Source organism: Rousettus aegyptiacus, unplaced genomic scaffold (genome assembly GCF_014176215.1).
Source record: "Rousettus aegyptiacus isolate mRouAeg1 unplaced genomic scaffold, mRouAeg1.p scaffold_m13_p_1, whole genome shotgun sequence".
NCBI lineage: Eukaryota > Metazoa > Chordata > Mammalia > Chiroptera > Pteropodidae > Rousettus > Rousettus aegyptiacus.
This window is the reverse complement of record NW_023416284.1, coordinates 61883457-61905796: the sequence shown is the minus strand read 5'-3', so window position 1 is coordinate 61905796 and position 22340 is coordinate 61883457. Positions and strand designations below refer to the sequence as shown.

General features: G+C 36.7%; 1 protein-coding gene across 3 annotated transcripts in view; it reads left to right on the top strand.

Annotated features, from left to right (window-relative positions):
• KYAT3 (kynurenine aminotransferase 3) overlaps positions 1-22340 on the top strand; it is a 46302-nt gene that overhangs the window by 1398 nt on the left and 22564 nt on the right. For 2 of the 3 annotated variants that reach the window (XM_016148506.2, XM_016148507.2), the window contains exons 2-5: positions 3174-3273; positions 17927-17985; positions 18578-18722; positions 21193-21342. In XM_016148506.2, the coding sequence (XP_016003992.2) occupies positions 3175-3273; positions 17927-17985; positions 18578-18722; positions 21193-21342 (453 nt within the window). In that variant the 5' untranslated portion in view covers position 3174. The remainder of the gene's footprint in view (positions 1-3173; positions 3274-17926; positions 17986-18577; positions 18723-21192; positions 21343-22340) is intronic. The other variant, XM_016148508.2, reaches the window with a different exon arrangement.

Genomic DNA, 22340 nt, shown 5'->3' with positions numbered 1-22340 from the left:
TCAACCTCAAGGCCACCATGTTATCAGCCATTCTCTCTTCTTACCTTTGTGCCTAGAGCAAGAAGTACCAGAATAGGTAAGGTGCGTGTGCCCTCCCTGTAGTGCGACCTTGTTGCTCCACGCACCAGGCATCCTGCCATGACTGCAGGCGTCTCTCACAAGAAAAGGGAGACAGTTAATACGATGATATCTGTTTTAAAGTTTTGCTTTTGAGATCATCCTCGCCTCCGCTATTTTCAAGTGGCTTTAGCGTGGAATAATTCTTATACTTAGCAGCATATTTTAGAGTGGCATATCTGCAGTCTTTTCCCTATAAAATATAGTAGAAATGCTGGAGAATGTGGGAGGCTAACTTGAAACTGATGACCAGAATTTGTGGTGAAACCGGTTCTATCCTGTGTGACTTTCTCCAGCAGTTAACAGCTTCATGGGCCACAGAACAAAAAGACACTGTAGTTGAGTTCATCCAGGGCTAGGGTGTTATAAACAGGTGAAAAGATAGACCTGGGCGGGATAGGACATTGTCAAGAATATTATTGAAGTGGTGGAACTGGCATCTAAAATAAAGGAAGGCAAGGGCTATTGGGAAAAGTGGAGACAACCTCCTGGAGAACTTGATGATACCGAAGAAGAGTACTAGTTGGAATGATTCAGCGAAAGGATTGGTAGTTCATGGGCAAACAGCAAAATGCTTTAATTATTTTGGAATTAGACCAGATAAGATAATGGCAAAGTACAAGGTGCAGCTGTAGGAGAGAATGACTAAGGAGACATGAAAGAGAGGAGCAATGGACATGGGAATGTCAGTCGTCAGATGCATTATCTCTGAAAACATTGAAATTACCTGGGTCGATCACAGGATTTGGAATTGAGAAATGACAAAATCCAAATGTATGACAGGGTGTTATCAGCAGGTCAAGAGATAACATCTTTGAGGCAGACGAGGGAAATGATAGCGTGACAATAATAAAATGCACAGCAAGCAAGAGGTAAGTTGGGCGTGGAAGAACAAAATCCAACACTGAGGAATACAGAAATAGGATCTTCAAGAAACAGTAAGATTTGAGTTAAAGCAAGGAGGTACAGGGAATACTGAGAAACATAAAGATGTAATAAAATTTGCTAATTATACTGCAGCTGTTCCTAAAGATACAGTGGAAAGTTTGGAAAGTGGAAGAGAAATGGAGAACTGGGTCAGTTGCCAGGCAGTACATTGCATTATGGAGGTTGTGTATTGTCCAAGACAGGTAGGGGAGAAGATGTGGAATTTAGACTGGAATTTCTGGATGAAAACAAGTGGATTAAGTGTCAACTGCTTTAAATACTGAGGCCTTGTGGCAAAGAACATAGTGTACCCATACTGGGGTGACATTTCCCAAGAGCTGCAATTTAAGCTCACACACGTGATCAGCCGGTAACTCAGTATCACCAGAGATTACCTTCAGACTAAGGACTCATTAATTCATCTGTTTCAAAATATAGGGAAACCTAGGCTCAACAAGAGCTAGTGACTTATCTGAAGGTAGAAGCCTTTTTTAAATATCAAGAATGAGGATTAGAGTCCAGGTATTCTGATTTCTAGTCCTGTATTTCCCCCAGTTTATCTCAAGAAAGTAGAAGAGGTTTCTCTCATTTTTGTATTTGCAAGAAAATATTTCGCTTATACTTTGCTTAATACCAAAGAAATGAAGCTGAATTTAAATAAATGGATGTTTATTCACTAAAATATATATACGTATATGTGTATATTCCTAATTACCTGTTGGTTGGTAATTTTTCTTGAAACTCCCCTTACTTCCTAACCCAGCTAATATTCCTGAACAGAACAATTAGTGACAGAAGAATAGACATGCCTTTAAGAAAACCTAGTTTTTGACTTGAAAGATATAAAACGTAGGAGGTAATTATTTACTTTACAGAGGGATCAGTATTTCATAAAAGGATTCATTTGGCCACTGGAATCATTAATTTATCATGTGAATTTATGTATTCATTCACCATTTAACACTTTTATTTATTGAGTACCTACTATATGCCAGAGACTACAGTGGTGGACTAAACTATCAGGTCCCTGTTCATGGAGTCTACGTTATAAATTTGCAAATGAGTGACCAGCCACACGAACACACACACACACACACAGCTTTGCAGAGAATTAAAATAGGCTGATGTGATGTGGAATGGCTAAGAGGCTGTCATTTAAGCTGAAATTTTATTAATACAGGATTTTAAGGTTCGCTTTTTAAGAAACAGCCAATATATTATTTTTCATATCTGAAGCTTTCTGTAGCCTTAACATTTGGTAAGTTGAAGAGATTCAGAGCTAGCTAGCTTCAGTGGTCCCTTTGAATTCTTAGAATCTCTCTTTTTTAAAGTTTGATCAGAAATAAAGAAAATGCCGTCCCCTGATAACAACTGGTGCAGAGTAAAACCTGATGAGAGAGGTCTCTTTGCCTGAGTGTTTTTAGAAAGCTGAGTTTTCTTCTCCTTCTAAGTGGCAGTATAATAATAGAATTTCATATTGCTTTGATCTCTGTACATTTACCCATGATCGATAATGATTTCCTTATATAGAGAGAAGTAATTCAGAATGCATGGCTGTTATACAACTGGAATCTCTTGAAATGGCTTGCTAGCTGATGATGATGGAATCATTGAGAGAAGTACCATCTGAGAAAATAAGCTGAAAGTCACTCATAATATTCTTTATATTTATCAAGGACCTGATATAATCCTTTTCAAACAACTTTCTAAATAACCTGCTTTTAACAACTTTAATTTACTGTTACATATTGTGCTTTTATTAATGACTGTTATCCACCGGTAAATTCTGAATAGATTTTAGCCTGAAATATTCTGGATTTGATAGCTACTGGAAATGGAAATTTTACTTAATGTTCTTGACTAAGTTAGAGCCTTATTTTTTTGAATTCTTGGATCCTTACAGATCTTTAGTTTACAATGAAATATGTATAAATGTGTATAAGAGGATTTTCTTCGAATAATGAGAATGATTCTAGTTATAGGGGTTATAGCATAAGAAAAGAAAACTCAAGTATCAAAACTTTTTATTTATATTTTATATTAGCTTATGGTCTATGGGCTAGCTGTAACTGCCTGATAGGACGTATCATATATTCACGCTCTTAAAATTTTTTAATTTTATTCTGTAGCATGTTTTTGGCCCAGAGGAGACTCTGTTTTCTTGGCAGCAGAAGTAAATTTCTGAAGATGATTCATTCTTCAAAAATCTTCAGACTCCCCACTTCTGCTGTAGGTATTGCTTAATCAATTACAGATAAATTATTTTACATATTCTGTGATATCAAAAAAATACAAATATAAGGTACTTTATAAATATTTTATTGGAATGAATATTTCTGTTACATAAGCTAAGTCCTCTTATAATGCCAAGAACTGACATTCACTGAGCAACTACTTGCCTGTTTATGTATTAGGTGTAGTACTGGGCATCGTGTAGTTATTATCTCATTTTATCTTTACAGAACTTTTCAAATTACGAATTGTTACATTCCTGTCTTACAAATGAAAGAGAGAGTGGAGACTTAGCTAGGTTTAGTCACTTGCTCAAGGTCACACAGCTTATAAGTGGCATAACCAAGATACCACACTCACCCTCGTCTAGCTCTGGCACTGTGAAGGGTAGGCTCTGTCTATTCAAGAAAGGATATGATAGTGACTATAATTGCAGGCCCTGTGGCTTTAAGAATATAGGAAACACAGCAGATTGAGGATCAGGTTATGTGACATCATGGAATAGCAGACAAACCTCTTCTTTGTTGCCACCATGCCTGTCATAACCCAGGATAGATAACCCACCCAGTTTCTTCAAGTCAGTGGCATGAGAAAAAAAGTGGGAAAGAGAGATATTTTGGAGGGACTGCTCGGGGATAAAAAGAGGCTTAAGAATCACAGCCACCAAAACAATGTGTTGGCCTTGTTTAGGAAGTTAATTCAGTCCATCAAAATGTAAAAATTATTTTTAAAGACAATCAGAGAAATGTGAATCTGTATTGGATATTAGGTGATACCGAGGAATTATTGGTAGTTAGGTTTGGTAATGACATCAAAGCCATATAAGAAAATGTTGATATTTTTTAGAGATGTATGTCGAATATATAGGGATGAAATGAATTAAGGTCTAGGATTTGCTTTAAATTACTCAGCAAAAAGGATGAAAAGAGGGAAAGATGAAGCAAATGAGCCAAAATCTTGATAATCATTGAATTGGAGTAATGAGTATATGAGCATTTTATATTATGTTGAATCATGTGAAATTCTCATATTCGTAGGTCAAAAATGGGTAAATATTGGCAGTTTCATATTGTTCAACCTAATAGTAATCTCTCAACTTTTTTGTAAGTTTGATATTTTCATAAAAACCAACTTCTCCTTCTACGCGTAAATACTGTGATTTCTACCTCACAAAATGTCTTGAGTTCTCTCTCCTTTTTGTTACTACCTTAGGGTGACCAGATAAAGCTATATGGTACTAAATTAAGGCTGTGCGTGCAGAACTGTTATCCGCGGAGCTCTTAGAATGTATATGCCCAGGAACCATCCTGAGAGAATCTGTAAATCTGGAGTATATTCTGAATAATCTTTCCGGGTAATTCTAAGGTACATCCCAGGTAACACCCAGTGGCAATGCTTTATTCAAGTTTGCATATCACCCGAAATATAGAAATCAACCCTTTCCATCTTTAACAACCATGTCAGAAATGTCCTTACATTTCGTCAGAGCCTTTGAAGTTAAAATAGTCGCCAGAGGATAAATCTGTGTTCATCTTGCTATTGGGCAAATGGATAAAGCAGACCCATGAGTGTTATAAAGGGTGGTAGTGATAAGTTTAAATCAGGAAAGACCTACCAGAACCAGCCCTACTACTTACTGTAAACCTGTTTTCACTAGAAAATCTTTCTCATCCATACCATTCTTAATATCATTGAAAACTTAATATAAAGGTTACCTGTGAGGAAGGGAATGTAATGGGGGATGGATGGGCTACCCTTTGTCTGGATCATTTGCTTTTTTGAATAAAAAAGGAAAACCATTTTTATTGCTTCTGTAATTTTTTTAAAATAATGTTTTAAATGCTAATGAAAAAAGTACTGCTATACAGCAAGAAAAGAACGAAGACAAACCCAGGATGAGAACTGCTATCTGTCCCCTGTTTTAGCACCTAGATCTTAAAGACCTAGAAACTTAGGAGATAGAATTTATATTATCCTCTGGTGCCAGAAAGCCAAAGAATAAATTAGTAGATGAGACAGTGGCAGAGAAACAGAGAGAGATGGATGGGTGAGAAGGAGGGAAAAAAGAAAAGAAGAAAGAGAAGGAAGGGAGGGAGGGAGGGAGGATTGTTCTAGAGAGGTCTTCATGGAGCACCATCTCCTACTGCCTAATGAGTATCACCCTTTGTTAGTCTAGTCTTCATTTAAGGTTCAGTCATTCAAATTGCTATTTGTAGCCCATTGGTTTTCTACTCGCTCCCATTAATAATCTATTGTCTTCTCGTCTTCAAAATAGCCTTCCTAAATAGGGCTTCTGTGTGCTCAAATGGTGGATACATGTAACACGTTTGTCAAAACCCATAGAAAGTAGAACACCAAGAGTGAAACCTAGTGTAAACCGTGGTCATCTGATAATGATGTATCAGTGTTGGTTCATCAATTGTAATAACAAATGTTAACAAATGTCAACATCTCTGATCGGAGATGTTGGTGGCGGTGGCCGTGTGTATGTGGGAACTCTGAACTTTGTTCTCAATTTTGCTGTGAACCTGAAACTGCTCTAAAAAATAGTCTATTTTTTTAAATAACTTCTAAAATATACATGCCCATCAGAGAAGCACAAAACATTTATTTTATAGCAAATAAGACAAAAACTTTCCCTGATCTTTCAGTCTGTCTTTCGCTAAAGAAATCACAGCCTGCTTTTTCACTGTGGAAACTTACTGTACATTTAGTCCCTACTCAATTTCTCCTTATTGCTGTGATATAAAGTTACTTGTGCTATTTGTATCGAAGAGAATCCTTTCTACTTTCTGAGTGAGCGCAAGTTTTTGAGTATTCATTGGTAACAAGAACTGTGCTTTTCTATTATGGATGCAGCTCATTTCATCATCATAGCAATTGCACGGGGTAGACATTCCTTTTCCTTTTTAACAGTTTCAGATAGGTCAAGTAACCTGCCTACTGTCATACAGTTAGTAGTTTTGATATTTAATTTTGAATTAAGATCGATCTGGCTTGAAAACTCTTTGCATGAAACAGCCTTGGAAATTTTCATTAGAATATAGGCATATATTACAAGGCACAGAACTTGGCTGGCCTGTGAAGGACCGTGTCTTCTGGGTATAAGTGCCCAGGAGATATTACCGGTTTCTCAGTCTCAAATCCATGAGACCCATTTCCATTAGTTGTCCTGATTGGTTTAACCTGACTCTGTCACAGGGCAATGGAAAAGCAAATGTCTGGTAAATAAATATTTGCTGTGCTATCTTTAGCAATGGGATGCAGAGAGGCCTCTGATCAAGGGGGCCTTGCTAAGTTCCTTCCTATGACACTTCCTATTAAACTGTAGTTTTCTATGATGATATCTCCCTTGCTGGAACAGGTGCTCTGCATTAATTCTTTTAGGCATTTTGGGGAAAAGCCGAAGGTTTTTCCTGAGTCTTTTCTTAAAAATAATGAGAATCAGTATCCGAGAAGCATATTTTGGCATGGCAAACTCTGCTTCCGCTTAACTCCGTTTCCTAGTACTCCAGCTATGTGTTTACGTCCTCCGTCCGCTCTCAGGGTTAAAGAAAACCTTGTTTCCAATAACTTCTTTCTCTAAAGGTATTGCTGAAAGGTAATTTCCAGAAAAAGGCAACGTCATGACTCATACACAATTAAACATGTATTAAAGATTTTTATTTTATTCATGTAATGTGAGAGAACAAAGCAGACATTATATCCAGTTCAAAGGAAAAGTCAAAAAGCACACATTTATGTGAAATAAAGGAGTTGAATTGCAGATGAAGGCAAAACCGATTTTTCATAGGTTGTGGGGAAGTCAGTCAAAACTCTAGAACCAGAGTTTGCATGCCTATCAGTTATCGTCAATTTACAAAGGTGCAAAATATCTCAGACCAATTCTAGCCCTGCTAGAGTCAGACCTGTAAGGGTGTGCTATAGCCACTGCATAGGTGTTCATTAAAGTATACACTTTTTTTTTACATTTTCTATTCTCTCTCGAAGAGGATCCAAATTCCATTTTCACTCACTTATTTTGTCAACAAATATCAAAGGGCTACAACATATCAGGCACAAGTAATTATAAAATAAAGCAACTAAATATATGTTGCTTGAAATTTCCAGTTAAATATGTGTGCCTTTGAGTTCGTTCTAATTGGATTTTCCCCTCCTATGTCTTAAGTCAACTGTCCCTACTTTGCGATCCCACTTGAGAGTTTTCAGTTCTTTCACCATTACAGGAATATTGTTATTTTCTGTGCCATCTAGTGGCAAAATAATGTAATTTTTTTGTGTGGTTTTTGTTTTTTAGTTTTTTGGTTTTTTTTTCTCGCGTGTATAGTCATACCCTGGTAAACATCTGTAAAGTGAGATAATTCTGTTAGTCTGCTCGCTTGAGGAGCATTTTGTCCAAAGAAAAAAGAGAACATTTTCAGAATACCTTCACTACTTTTTAAAATTTTTTTAAATGTTTTGCTTTTAATACGCTATTTTTAGGTTCATGGCACATTGGAGCAGGAACTACAGAGTTCATATATATGCCCTGCCTGCCCCCATGCATAGCCTTCCCCACTATCAGTATCCACTACCACAGTAGAATCCACAGTACAATCAGTAGACTTACATTGGCACATCCTTGTCACCCAGTGTCCATAGTTTATATTAGGGTTCACTGTTGGTGTTGTACATTATGTGGGTTTTGACAAATGTATATGGATATGAATCCACCTTTCTATAGCATACAGAAATAGTTTCACTGCCCTAAAAATCCTTTTGTCTTCTACCTATTCATTCCTCCTCCCCAAGCCTGGGAAACCACTGATCTTTTTACTGTCTCCATGACTTTGCCTTTAAGTTTCCTCCCATGTCTTTGCTCCACAGCCCATTTCTTTTTAGCACTGAATAATATTCCATTGCCTGGATGTACCACAGTTTGTTTATCCATCTACTTACTAAAGAATATCTCGGTTGCTTCCAAGTTTTGGCAGTTATGAATAAAGCTGTCATAAACATCTGTGGACAGGTTTTTATGTGGACATAATTCTTCAAATCCTTTGGGTAAATACCAAGAAGAGATTGCTGGGTTGTATTTAAGAGCATCTTTAGTTTTATAGGAAACTACCATGAAAGCTTTGTAAAATGGGCTCTACCAAGGAACAATAAGCTGCATCTATTTAGAGTGTAAAACTCAGTAACTAAGATGGACATACCATGAAACCACTGCCAAATTCAACCTACAGAACATTCCATTACCCCTCAAAGGTTCTTCATGTTCCTTTGCAGTCCGTCTGTCATTCTATTGACTTGTTCTCCATTGCCACGGACTAGTTTGCTCTTTAGAAAAGTATATAAATGGGATCATGTAGTATGTATGTACTCTTGTTTATGGTTTCTTTCACATGCATAATGATTTTGAAATTTACCAGTAATTCATTCCTTTTTATTGCTGAGTAGTATTCCATTATATGGATAACTACCATTATTAGTTTATCCATTCACCTACTGATGCACCTTTTGGATTGTTTCCAGTTTGTGAATGAAGCTGTTATGAACACTTATGTACAAGTCATTGTGTGGATATAGGTTTTCGTTTCTTTTGGGTGATCATCTAACAGTGGAATGGCAGGGTTGTGTGGTAGATGTATGTTTAATTTTTAAGTAAGGGCAAAGCAGTTTTCTAAGGCAGTTGCAACATTTTATATTTCCACCGAGGTTTAAAGAGTTCTAGCTGCCGATGTCCTTACCAGCACTCAGTATCCATAATTTTAGCCATCCCAATGGGTATCTAGTGCTACCTCATTGTGGTTTAGTTTTCATTTCCCTGGTGACTGATGATGTTGAGCATGTTTTACGTGCTTCCTACCCATTCTTCATCTGTGAAATGGCTGTCAGATCTTTTACCCATTCGTAACTGAATCGTTAGCCTTCTTATTGAGTTGCCAAAGTTCTTTATATATTTTAAACAAATCTTTTTTTAGGTCTATGTCTTGGAAATATTCTCTCTTCTGTGATTCACCCATTTAAGAGACATTTGAGCCACCAAATGACATAGGGGAGGAAAAAATACAACTTTTTCCTCTGCCCTCCTAGGTTTTCTGGCTGAGGCCCTGCAAATTAGACTGACAGATTAATAAGGGTAAAACAGAATTTTACTACTACTATTTACTATTAACAGGAGAATGCAATGATGAGTAACTCAAAGGGGATAGTTAGTGATATCCTTAAAAAGAACAATAAATTTGTAGAGAAATGACAAGACAAAGGTTAAGGGGTTTAGGAATGAAAGAGAAGGATTGTTTTAATAAGGCCTGTTATTTAAATTCCTCTGGTGCTATCTCAGCTTATAGAATCTAGAATTGTCTTCAAAAACAAAGAACTGTCCTGCCTTTCAGGTGGTAGAGGGGGAGAGAGGCCAAGAACTTTTCTTGTATCTGTTTCTTCTTGATTTCCTTCAACTAAAAATGATCCTTATGTCAAAAGAGCATTTTTGGGGGTGGCTTTTTACCGATTTCCTACAATAGCATAATAGATTTTATACATTGTTTTTAAGTGAACCAGTAAACATTTTTTGAGTCTTCATTATGTACCACTGCACTAAGTGCTTTATGTGATATCTCATTTCATCCTTCTAACTGTCCTATGTTGTAAGTAATATTTTTATCTCCAATTTACCAATAAGGACATGTACCTTTGGAAGAGTTTAATTTCTTTAGTCATACTGTTAATGTCTTTAATCACTTCTGTATGTCCCTAAGCGAAACTATTGTTAATTCAATATATATGTTTTACTGAGAATCTAATATGTGAGTGTAGAGATACAGGTACACACACAGATATACATATACTTTTTTTTTCCTAGGCAATTTGAAAGATATAAGGAGGCAAACTTAAGGTTCTAAAAGAACACCTGAAAACTGACATGTATACATAAACCATAGAGATTGTGATAAGCGGGAGAGAGGTCTAGGGGAGAATGGGGGAAGAAAAGATTAATTATAACTGGAATCTGAAAACATTTCTTAGATGTTCAATCTAAGATATATTTTATCAGGAGGATTGTGTTTAAATATTAAACAGGTGGGTCTATTACTTTCCTTTGGCTGCTGTAACAAATCACTACCAACTTGATGGCTGAATGCAACAGAAATTTATTCTTTTATAATGCTGAAGGCCAGAATCCAAAATTGGTATCACTGGGTCAAAATCAAGGTATCAGCAGGACCACACCCCCTCCAAAAGCTCAAGGGGAACATTTATTCTTTGCTTCCTCCAGCTTCTGGTGGCTGCTGGTATTCCTTGGCTTATGGCCATCTCACTCTAATTTCTTGGGCAGCACCTTCAACTCTCTTTCTGCTGCATCTTCACATTGCCTTCTCTGTGAGCATATAATCTCCCTCGTATAAGTACACTTCGATTAAATTTAGGGCCCACTTGGATAGTCTACAATTATCTCCCAGTCTCAAGAACCTGAATTTAATCAAATTTGCAAGGGCATAAGGGGATATATTTTCATGTCAGGTAATATTCACAAGTTCCAAAGATTAGGATATGATGGATTTGGGGAGGTCATTTCTGAGTCTGCCACAGTGGGGATTACGAAGATCATATCCAGAAGAAAGAACTTGAATAAAAAGTGTGGCAAACAGAAACTTACTGACTGCAATTAGAGAATGACAAGTGATCCTAAGCTATTGAATCACTGTATGTGAGGGGAGGGCATGGTGGGAGTGAAAGCTGGAAGTAAATTAAGGCCTTGAATTTGAATTTCATTCCAAAGATTGAGGAGAATCACTGAAGATTTTAGAGCAAGACAGTAGCATACCCTAATCTGTGTTTTAAGTACAGAACTCTGGAGCACTACACATGATGGACATGATGCGGTATGCCATTGAGGTAATTCAAAGTGAGGAAATGTAAAAGAGATAGAATTTCCTTCCTGTGATCAGAAAACACGTTTGAACACAGTACCTGCCACACACCATTTTAGATACTGGAGGTACAGCACCGAACAAGACACATTTTGTTTTCTGAATTTTCCATTTTAGTGAGAGAGACATAATCAACAAGTAACGATAAATAATTTCAAATAATAGTGAATGTCATAAGAAAATTAAATGGAGAAATATGCCAAAATTCTTGGTAGTACTGGTGGGAGGAGGGCATGGGTAATGTTAGGGCATATAGTTTTAGAAGCCCACTCTGAGGAGGTTCTACTTGAATAGGGAGCATAATGAATAGAATGACTTAAAGACCCAGCCATGTGAAGATCTAGGAGAAGTGCATTCCAGGCAAAGGACACAGTAGAAGCAAAAGTTCTATCAGCTCTGCAAAATCTTACCTTATATCAGTTAACATTTCACTCTCACTCATATGTAAACTACAAGTCAATTGTGGCTGTGCCTCAGACTGCGGCTCTACTCTGTGTTTCTTTATTCCAGGATCCAGGCTACAGGACTAGCCCTTACCTAGACATGGGCTTCTCATAGTGGAGAAGGGAAGAGCTGGAGGCCGAGCCAAACCATGCGACAGCGTTTAAAGCTTCTCCTAGACATAGTGTGTCGCATTCACCCACATTCCATTGACCAGAGCACATCACATGGGCAATCTCAAAATCACTTCTTCTGAAAAGGAGGGATGAATAATTATGTAGAGTAATATAGCCTACGACAGATGGGAACAAACCCGGAGTATTTGAGGCATAGAAAGAAGGATTCAATTAGAATAAGAAACCTTGGTCTGTTTTGCTCACTGATGTATCCCAAGCAGAAGAGTACCTTGTACATAATAGGTATTGAATAAATATTTGTTACATGAGTGGATCAAAGTCAGGATAGTAGAATGTAAGGGAGACATGAGATTGCACTCTCTAGTAATCAATGAATTTGCATGTAAGAGAAAACTTAATTTTACCCTTGCCTTAGAATTTGGTTTCCAGTCATGTTTTCCCTCTGGCTCTTTGTTCCAGCTATAGAACTTTGAGCTCCAAATCTTCAGCTCTGCTGTAGAGGCAGGGTGTCTACCCCACTCTTCCATCAGCTTTCCCATTTAGATGGACCCAAATGGACTCTGTGGCCTGAAATCCCTCCTTCCTTCTAAGGGCAGTGTTTCTTTCTGTTTTTCTGGAAGATGCTCTTTTCCCCATTCTAACCATGGATTTCAACCATGTAGTATATTTATAGAGACATTATCCAGGAGCTCTGATAGGATCTAGGTTGGGGATCACACTTGGAAGAGCTGGGGATTGTGGAGTCAGGTCTGTACCCTTTTTTGATTGTGTAGAGAGCACATCAAAAAGACATCATCATCAAAAAAAAAAAAAGGGGCATCATTTACTTCCTGTGTACACCTCACAATCTTGCCCTACACTGCTTTTTCTAATATCTTTTCATCGTAGTATTAAGGAGCCATGGTAATATAGTATTTTTAAATTGTTAAATTGTTGGGGAAAGCCACCATTCATTAGCCAAGGCTAAGCCATTCAGAACTCTTCCCTAGAATTTTTGAAACCAGGAAAAGCCACACTCAGTCCCTGTGTGGTGGTGAAATTAAGAGGTATGACTGTTTCATTTCATGTGGAGTAAAGCAGCAGACTGAGACTGGGTAGAAACATAGATAAAGCAGAGCCCTGGTGAGGTTCGGGTTTCTAGTTTCAGTTACCCTTGAACCTGGCTGCACCTCTTTGCTTCTCGTGGTGACATGAGCTTTCTAATAAATTCCTCTTTTCACACACGGTTTCAGATTGAGTTTCTGTCCGTGCAACTAAGAGATCTGGTTAACATAGCTTCGGAGCTTTAAAGGCATCTATTCATTGGTCTGTTCCTCATCTTCAAAGGGAGGACAGAATAGCACAAAAGTTTCTTTTTAGTCTGGTTGAGGAATCAGCAAATTTCTAGCAAACTCAAACTGGTATTGTGTCAATAAGTTACCTTTCCAAAGGGAAGGGTGCAGAAAGTTTTTTGGTTTTTTTTTTTTTTTTTAACGAATCTGTATTTAAACATAAAGAACATTTAGGAAATGCTAAGGAATGAAGGGAAAAATGCTGAACATCATCACTGTGGTTGTTGGAACATCAAACTTTATATACATGTTTCTTTTTCCATAAAAGTAAATCAAAAATTATTGTTTTGTTAGTTTAGATTGAACTAGATGAGTTTAATATTGAGGCTATTTCTCATCTTTCTTGTGATAATACTTATATTACAATAGGGCCTTCACCTTCTACTTAAAATTTTAAAGGAAACAGAGCAGGTACCATATAATTAAATGCACAGTAGATACATACTACCTCTAATTGCAGAATACTGGAAATAACAAATACCCCAGCAATAGGGCAGTGAATGAGCAAAGTGTTATACGTGAGCAACCTAAAATATGACCTACCAATTAAAAGTAGAAATTTCATGATGACTAAGAAAATTTGTAAAACATTTGTGATACCATTAAGGGAAAAGGCAAAATATATTTAAAAAATAAGCTGTTGCCACTATAAATACCTAATTCATAGAGCCAAAAGATACGGCTGTTTTGGCCGTTGTAGCAGCCAAGCACCACATTAAAGTGGTCCCAGTTGAGCGGGTGCTCTGCACTCCAGCCTAGTCACGAAGTCCATCTAAGTCCATCTATTTCTCATACCTGGTTATTGCCTTCACCTCTCCAACCACTGGCTGTTATTTCTGTTTCCAATATTTTCTTGCACTCTTTCTCTTTTCTGCACTTGACTCATAGCCTGTGCTTTCTAGATGTCAGCAGCTTTGACATCCCAGCTTCAGCCCACCATTTGGGAAGACTTTCTACACCTGTTTTCTCTCGCCTAAATGCAACAGGTCTTACAGGCAGGCAGAGTTCTCAAAATATACACAATTGAAACTTTAGTGTGCTCAGGCCTTAGGGGAAAGAGTATTTTTTTCAGCGTAAAAAAAAAAAAAAAAGTCAAAAAAATAGTTGTTGCATATTATTTCATGAGTACTTTGTATTTATAACATAGCAGAATGATATATGTATGCCGAGTAGTAATCCACTGGAAGCAGAAGTTACCCCATCAAGTTAGCCAGTCCAAAATTTTACAGGCTCTGTAGATGTTCTATTATTGTACACCTAAGACTCGTACTTAATTCCCCATGGGATTCCAGGTTTATTGTAATTTCCTAATACTAGATCTACTCTGGCAAGTAATTCTTAAGTTGTGAGTATTTGCACCTACTGCTTGATGTTAATGTCTTTGGACATTGTGGGGTGTCACACATTTTCACCACTGTATTAGTGTCCTCAGGCTGCCTTAGCAAAGCACTGCAGACTAAGTGGCTTAAACAACAAAAGTGTATTATCTCACAGTTTGGAGACTAGAAGTCCAAGATCAAGGTGTTGGAAGGGTTGGTTCTCTCCAAGGAAGGTAAGGAAGAATCTGTTCCATGGCCATGCTCTAGCTTTCTGGTGGTTTGCTGGTAATCTTTGGTATTCCTTGACCTATAGAAGCATCACCTTGGTCTCCACCTTCACCTTCACGTGGCATTCTTCCCGTATGCCAGTCTGTCTCCAAATTTCCCTTTTTGTAAGGATACCAGTCATATTAGATTAGGGCCCACCTCAATGACCTCAACTTATGACATCTGCAATGAACCTATCTTTAAATAAAGTCATAGTCTAAGGTACTGGCTGTTAAAACTGCACCATACGAATTTTGCAGGAGACACAATTCAACCCATAACAACCACCTATCATACTTCCAGACTTTATTTCTGCCATGTTGGTGTGAGGGTTAGTCATGAAATTGCTTTGGCTAAGAAATCATGAGTAGAAATGAAGTTTGTACATCTAAGCAGAAACTTCGAAGAATTTTTCCCCCCTCTATTATGAAACTGGCAGTGTTCCTCATGGAGGCTATTTCATCAACCTATGTCTCAGAGTGACAGTGACATTGAACAGAGTAGGAGATGACCTTCAGTGGATATGTACCATGAAAATTATGTTTTTTAAGTCACTAAGATTTGGGGATCACTTGTTATTGAGGCATAGATTAACTTAAGCTGACTGACACTAATATGTGGGTTTTGTCATTCATTCATCAGATATTTGTTGAAGACTTGCTGTGTGCTAGGCATAGTACTATGTGTTGGATGCTGTGACAGTTAATTTTATGTGTCACATTGGCTAGGCCATGGTACCCAGACATTTGGTCAAACACCAATTTAGATGTCTCCGAAGGTAATTTTCAGATGAGATTAACATTTAAGTCAATAGGCTTTAAGTAAAGCAAATTACCCTCTATAATGGAATAGGCCTGATCCAATAATTTGAAGGCCTTAAGAGACAAAATACTGAGATCTCACCACCCCCAGGAAGAAGAAACTCTGCCTCCAGACGACCTTCAAACTCAAGCTGCAACATTCCCTCTTCTTTGGGTCTCCAGCCTGGACTGCTCTGCGGATCTCAAACTTGCCAGCCTCCAAAAAAGATTACATGAGCCAGTTCCTTAAAATAAATCACTATATATATGCACATGCTATTGGTTCTGTTTCTCTAAGAAACCAGATTAACACAGATACATCAGTGAACAAGCTAACAATAGTCCTCACGGAGCTTACAGTCTAAAGAAGGATACAGACAAACAGAAAAATGACAATGTTATGTAGTAAATGCTGGAAAGTACTCCGTGTAATAGGAGTACATAAGAGGAGCACCTAACCCTGACTTGAGGCATCAGAGAAGGCTCTCTGAAGGAAACAAACTCTAACTTGAGAACCAAAGGTGACAGGTGGTGGGGACCAGGGATTAGATTGAGTATAGAACATGTGTTCTCAGCAGGAACTTTATTGCCCCCAAGGGGGAGAAAATTGGTTCTTAGCAAGTGAAATAAACCTTAGCTATTACAATATTTTGTGACTATGCAACGCTCAACTCCATCTGACAAAATCTTATTCCTTAATATTTAATGGGGGAGTAAGGAAGATATTCGAACTAATGTGTCTTAAAAAGTCTCCTCGGGGGAGGCGATGATGAAAAAGAGGTTGAGAAACAGTACAAGAAGACCAGTTTGAGGAGAGGAATGATCATGTGGAGCCACAGGAGTGAGAGAACATAGAATATTTGAAGTATTGGAACAGTTGAGGCATAGAGTTAAGAAGGAACAGAGGCAGGGAGAGTAGTAAGGGAAGGCATTTGTTCAAGCCACAAATTTTAAAGAAAATTAAATCCGAAAAGGTATTTGGCTTCAATTGGCTAAATTGTTTAAGTAAAATTGGATTTTGTGTCTAAATTATCTACACAAAATGAGCTCACTATTTTGTATGTGAATTTGTACTTTGTTTTTGTAGTCACATGTTGAATGAATCATTAAGTTTTAAGCATTTTTTAGAGATGGCAAAAGACGATTGTTAAACTCTCTTCTACCTATCATTCTGGGACTTTAGTTTTATAATCATAGTCTCTAGAATCGTCTCATGTTCAGGTGGGTACTTAATCATAATGCTATTCTGAAAGGCACATTAACCTCTGGAGAATTTGCATGTGATTTACTTCACTGGAGCTTCAAAGATTAAAATATGAGAATAAAAGGTATTTTTCCTTGGTTCCTTTATTGGGAATAGAATGAGAACAATGGTCTATTTAATAACCATTATCATTATCTTCCTCCCAGATTGAATTAAAATTACTTTAATATTCTAGTAGGAAAATCTTTGCAAATATGCTGTCAATCTTTTTTTTTTTTTTTTTAATTTCCAGCAGCTTGTTCACAATGAACTCAAAGCTAATTCAGTGATTTTGAGAGATGGTATAAACTTCATTCTAGAAACTAAAGCACTAAAAAATTGTATGCTGTACTATCATTTTAACTTTTAATATTTTTTCTCGGCAGCCATAGCTTGCTTGCTGTTAAATAGAACTGATCTAATGTCTAATATACTTTTTAAAAAGGCAGCATTCTAGTATTTTTTAGAAGGTCTTGTTACGTAAGAGATGGTACATGGAGATGGTCGAGTATGTATTCTGAAATCGGACTGCCTGAATTCAAATTCTGAGGTGCAAATGTTTGGGTTTAAATGTAACTAGCTCCTGTAAAGTTATGTGATCTTATCCTCTCTAAACCTCACTTTCCTCATATGTAAATTATGGCTAATAATAGAACCACTGCATAGGGTTGTTGTGAATATCAATGAGTTAATTATGTAAAACACTTGGAACATTGTCTGGTATATACTCAGTACACAATAATGTGAGCTTCATTATTATTACTAGTCGGAACCCCTTATTAAGTAGTTTAAAAATCATTCATTGAGAGCCATATGAAAAACCTACTTGTGAAACTGTTAGCACATCTTACCTAAAATGATCTTCAGACTCAAGATATTTTTTAAACTTTTTATTAGCATCATTATTATTCTCTTTGGTACATTTCCTGTTTTTAAATTGATTTATTACTCAGTAAGGATGATATTTTGGTTCTTATGTGAGAAAATAAACACCTAAGGTTCATAAGAAAATGCACTCCTCAGGACAGTATTTGGGAGATGAATTCCTCTTCAGAATTTTTTATTGGAGTGTAGCATTTATCTTTATGGTGCCATTTTCCTCAGGTCGACAATAGAGAAAAAGAGTTTCCCTTGATCTTCTGGCACTTTTGAATTTTGATTAGAGAAACCGAAACACTTTTGGTATTTATGTCTTTCAGAAAATGCCTTTGAAATTTAAAAATGCAAAACGAATTGAAGGCCTTGATAGTAACGTGTGGTAAGTACCTTAGAACGAACGGTAACAATTTGGTGAATTTTTTTCCTATACATTTTTTTTATCCCTACTTGGGAAATTTTTGCCTTATCAATGGTCTATAAATAAATCAACTTTAATTTATCCATTAAATGGAAGAGAAGAAAGTTAATGATCCAGACAGTGACTTATTCATTTAGCAAAGGTATCAAACCCTTTGCTAAGCATTGGACATAGGCAGAGAAAAGACAACTTTGGTTGGTGCCCTTATGGAACTTACCTTCCAAATTTATGAATTTTTCTTATTAGCTCTATTATCTAACAGTTAATAAGAGAACATGGCAGTGGCCGACATGGTTGAGAAAACGATATGTATGTGATTAAAATATGGGTATCATGGAATTGAGATTTGTAAGAAGCATTAAGTTCATTAGTTCAGCCAGCATTTTATTTAGTGAAGTCAATTTGTAGATGGTAAAATTTTTGTTGAGAACTTGTTATTTTTAATGTTAGACTAAACTAGATCTTATTTTTTAGTTTTATAATAAGACTATAATTTATAAAGTTAACTTTGTAATTATTGTGCTTATTAATCTTAGAATTTTTTAAATCTTAGGGTTGAATTTACCAAATTGGCTGCAGCACCCTCTGTTGTGAATCTTGGCCAAGGCTTTCCAGATATATCCCCTCCTCTACATGTCAAGGAAGGATTATCAAAGATTGCAGCAATTGATAGCCTGAATCAGTATACGCGCAGCTCCGTAAGTATAGGAGGACTATGTGGGGAATAAACTTGTATTTCATGTTGAATTGTGTATGAACATGCTTTTGTCATTTCTGTGTAATTGGCATTATGGGACCAACTGTCCCAACCTGATCACCCTTGCCCTTGTCTCCTATGGTGAACCGTCCCCTACTTCCTGCCCCTCTACAGTTCTGTCTTGTTCCAGGATGATTCTATAACAAGAAAGGAGGGAGAATATTCTCTTGGGACATGTGTTTCTCTCCCAGTGACATTTATGCAGCCTTAGCACTGGCCTCTTAATTAACATCCTCTTATTTTCATCTTGTTACTTTCTTCCACTCTACCTCAACCCAACCCCCAACCTTCTGCAATTAAAAGCCCAGAATATTCAGGGATTTCCTAAATTCTACCAAAAAAAAAAAAAAAAAAAAAAAGGTATCACAGCCTACTAAGTGAATTGAGCAAGGTTGCAAGACACAAGACTAATATACAAAAATCAATTGTATTTCTCTATACTAAAAGTGAACAGTCAGAAAATAAAACTTTTTACAATATAATTTATAATGGCATTAAAAAACATGAAATATTAAATTTTTAAAATATATGTAAACTCTGCACACTAAATCTATAATACATCGCTGAAAGAAATTTGACAATACCTAAATAAATGGGGTGAAATATGATATTAATGGATTAGAACACTAAATATTGTTAAGATGACACTTCTCCTTAAATTGATTCATAGCAGAGTTTCTTAACTTATGGCCTGTGGCCAAATCTGACCCATTCCTTTTTTTGTAAGTAAAATTTTATTAAAGATAACCATGCCCATACATTTGCATATTCTCCGGTTTTTGTAAATATATGTGTGAGAGAGAGAGAGAGAGAGAGTGTGTGTGTGCGCGCACGCGCGTGCGTGTGCATGTGCGTGTTTGGTACAGACGCTGAGAATGGTGTTGCACTATCACCAGGCTGAGGATATTCGTCATCTCAGGGGGATGGGGGAAGGAAGTGATGTTGAGGAGAAATAATTTTTCTTTACACTTCTTTGCCTACTTTAATTTTTATATGAAGCATGAATTATCTTTGTAGTTAAATTTAAAAACACAAATTCATATCATTCTAAGAAAGGATGTTTAATGTTTATAACTGCTTTCAGATCACCCATTGCTAGAATATGTTAGACCTGGTATTAAAATGAAATTCAAAGGTAGTTTTGGATTTCTAGCTTGCTCCTTCCACAATTCATGCATATTTTTTGAGCTTGAATTTACAAGGTCATTTTCTTTTACTGTTATTTTTTAGTTTATAGGCTATGTTCTATCACCTCCTCTTTTATTAATTATACCCAGTTTCCCTAATATATTATCTCCTAAATTCAAAATATGATAAATGTGCTGTAGCTTTGTTTTGTTGAGTTTAATTCAGTGAGGATCTGGAAGATACAAGCCAATATTCTGAAAGGAATAAAAAGGTGACGGATAAATGCATCTTTGACAAAAAAAATTCCTCCTTTTTTTTCACAGAAACTGGGGTGGACAACTTAGAAGTCACCTAAGACCCTTTTACCTCACAAACCTGGGGCGTATCTAGCCAGTTTCCCTCTTCTCCTGCATCCTGATTCAGTTTATTCCTCCAGAGCCCAGGCGCTTTCCAAATAAAAGGCACAGGGCCTGCACCTGGATACTCACAAGTGACAGAAAATCGGGGTGGTTCCCAAAAAGCAAAAAGAGAAAGTAGACATTAATGGGAAAAAATAAAAAAATATTGACTTTAATACCAAAAAAGACAAAGAGGGGAAAAGGGCACAAAAAGAAAGAAGAGAAGGGAACAGGACGCAGAAGAGAAGATCGAGGAGGCGCTACTCAAGAAGTCACAGGCCTCCCCAAGTCTCAGACTTTGTGCATTTACAACCCCCTCATTTCTTGCGTGAAAGTCGTTCTCCTGGATAACTACTGTTCTCTTGGCTATCAGTGTGAATAATGTTCCATTTCTTCCTGACATTTGCTATCGCATTAACACTGATGTGTGTTCCTTTGGTGAATTCTTTTTCCCTCTCTCCATAGTCCATTGGTTGGCATACGTTTCTCTCCAGAGACTTAGAAGAACAGATTCGGGCAATATACAGTTCATGCAGGGTTTTTGGCTGATTGTAAGTGGGAAAAATATCCACCTGTATTCAATATGGTTTAATCGCTATCAAAATAAAGTACTTAAATCTGATGTAATTACTATCAAAATGTACTATCAAGATATTTGGTATTGAAGTCAATTTTTATTCAAAGCAAATACTTGGAAATTTTGTATTCTAAAAATAATCATTTAATAGGAAGTTTTTAATCATTAGTGAGTCTACATGAACATTCATGTAGAAATCCTCAGAAGGTAAAACCCAACTTTGAAAAATTCTTACCTTTCAGAGCAAAATTACCTCAACAAACTGAGTCCCATAATCCAAGGTTTTTTTCTTCGTTTTTCTCTATCAGGGTCATCCATCGCTTGTGAAAGCTCTGTCCTGCCTATATGGAAAGATTTATCAAAATCAAATTGATCCAGATAAAGAAATCCTTGTGACAGTAGGAGCATATGGCTCTCTTTTTAATGCCATTCATGGATTCATTGAAGAGGGAGATGAAGTAAGTATGTTAACACTATCATGTTCCCTGTATTCATCGTTATCATTTGTTCTGCCTTTGAATCTTTTACTTACTTTACGCTTTTTTATTTTTAATTAATTTTGAAGTACTATGCATAGCAGCTAAGTTCACAAATCTAAAGTGTACAGCTCCATACATTTTTACATGTGTTCGTGTGTGTGTATCTCCATGTATCCATAAAGGAGATGAAGATAGAGTACATTTCTAGCGCCCCAGAAGGCTCCCTTTGCCCCTTACTAGTCTATATTCTCCTGAAGGTATCCATTCTTCTATCTTCTATCACCATATGTTCCTTTTGCCTGCTTTTTAACTTGATATAATCGAGTCAAATAGGATGAACCCTTGAGTTTGGCTTCTTTCATTTATCATTTTACCTGCGACATTTTGTTGCATTCAGTTTATTCTTATTTTTTCAGCCTTTTTAGAATAGAGCATGGAAGGGACTAGCAGCCATGATGGGGAAAAATGAATCTTAGTTTTCACTGCTACGGTAACCTTTAATCTGAACATAACAAGTATTCGGTCATTGTCCTTTTGTGTCCAATATTTTCAGTAGTGAGGGAAGGAGTTCCCTGTGTAGTAGAGGAGATAAACTTTTAAAAAGTTAAGAAGAATGTAGTGTGATTGTCTGTAATTGAGAATGTATAAATTATGGTGATGATCAAAGGAAGAAATGATCAACTCTACTAACATAGGTCTAGAAAACTCCAGGGAGGCATTGCTGAAGCTGAGTCTGAAGAATGAATATATTTGCCCCGATATATTTTACTATTTCCTCTTGGAACTCTCAGAGCACTTTATCTGTACCACTTTTATAAAAGATATCACTATACTTTGAGTTATATTATTATTTTACATCTCTAATTCCTTCTGCTGTGCCTGACAACAAGCCACTTGAGGAAACATGTTAAGGAAGTACAGTCATGCTTTCACGTACACGATCTCAATCCTATGACATAGTGGAAGGTCTGACCTCA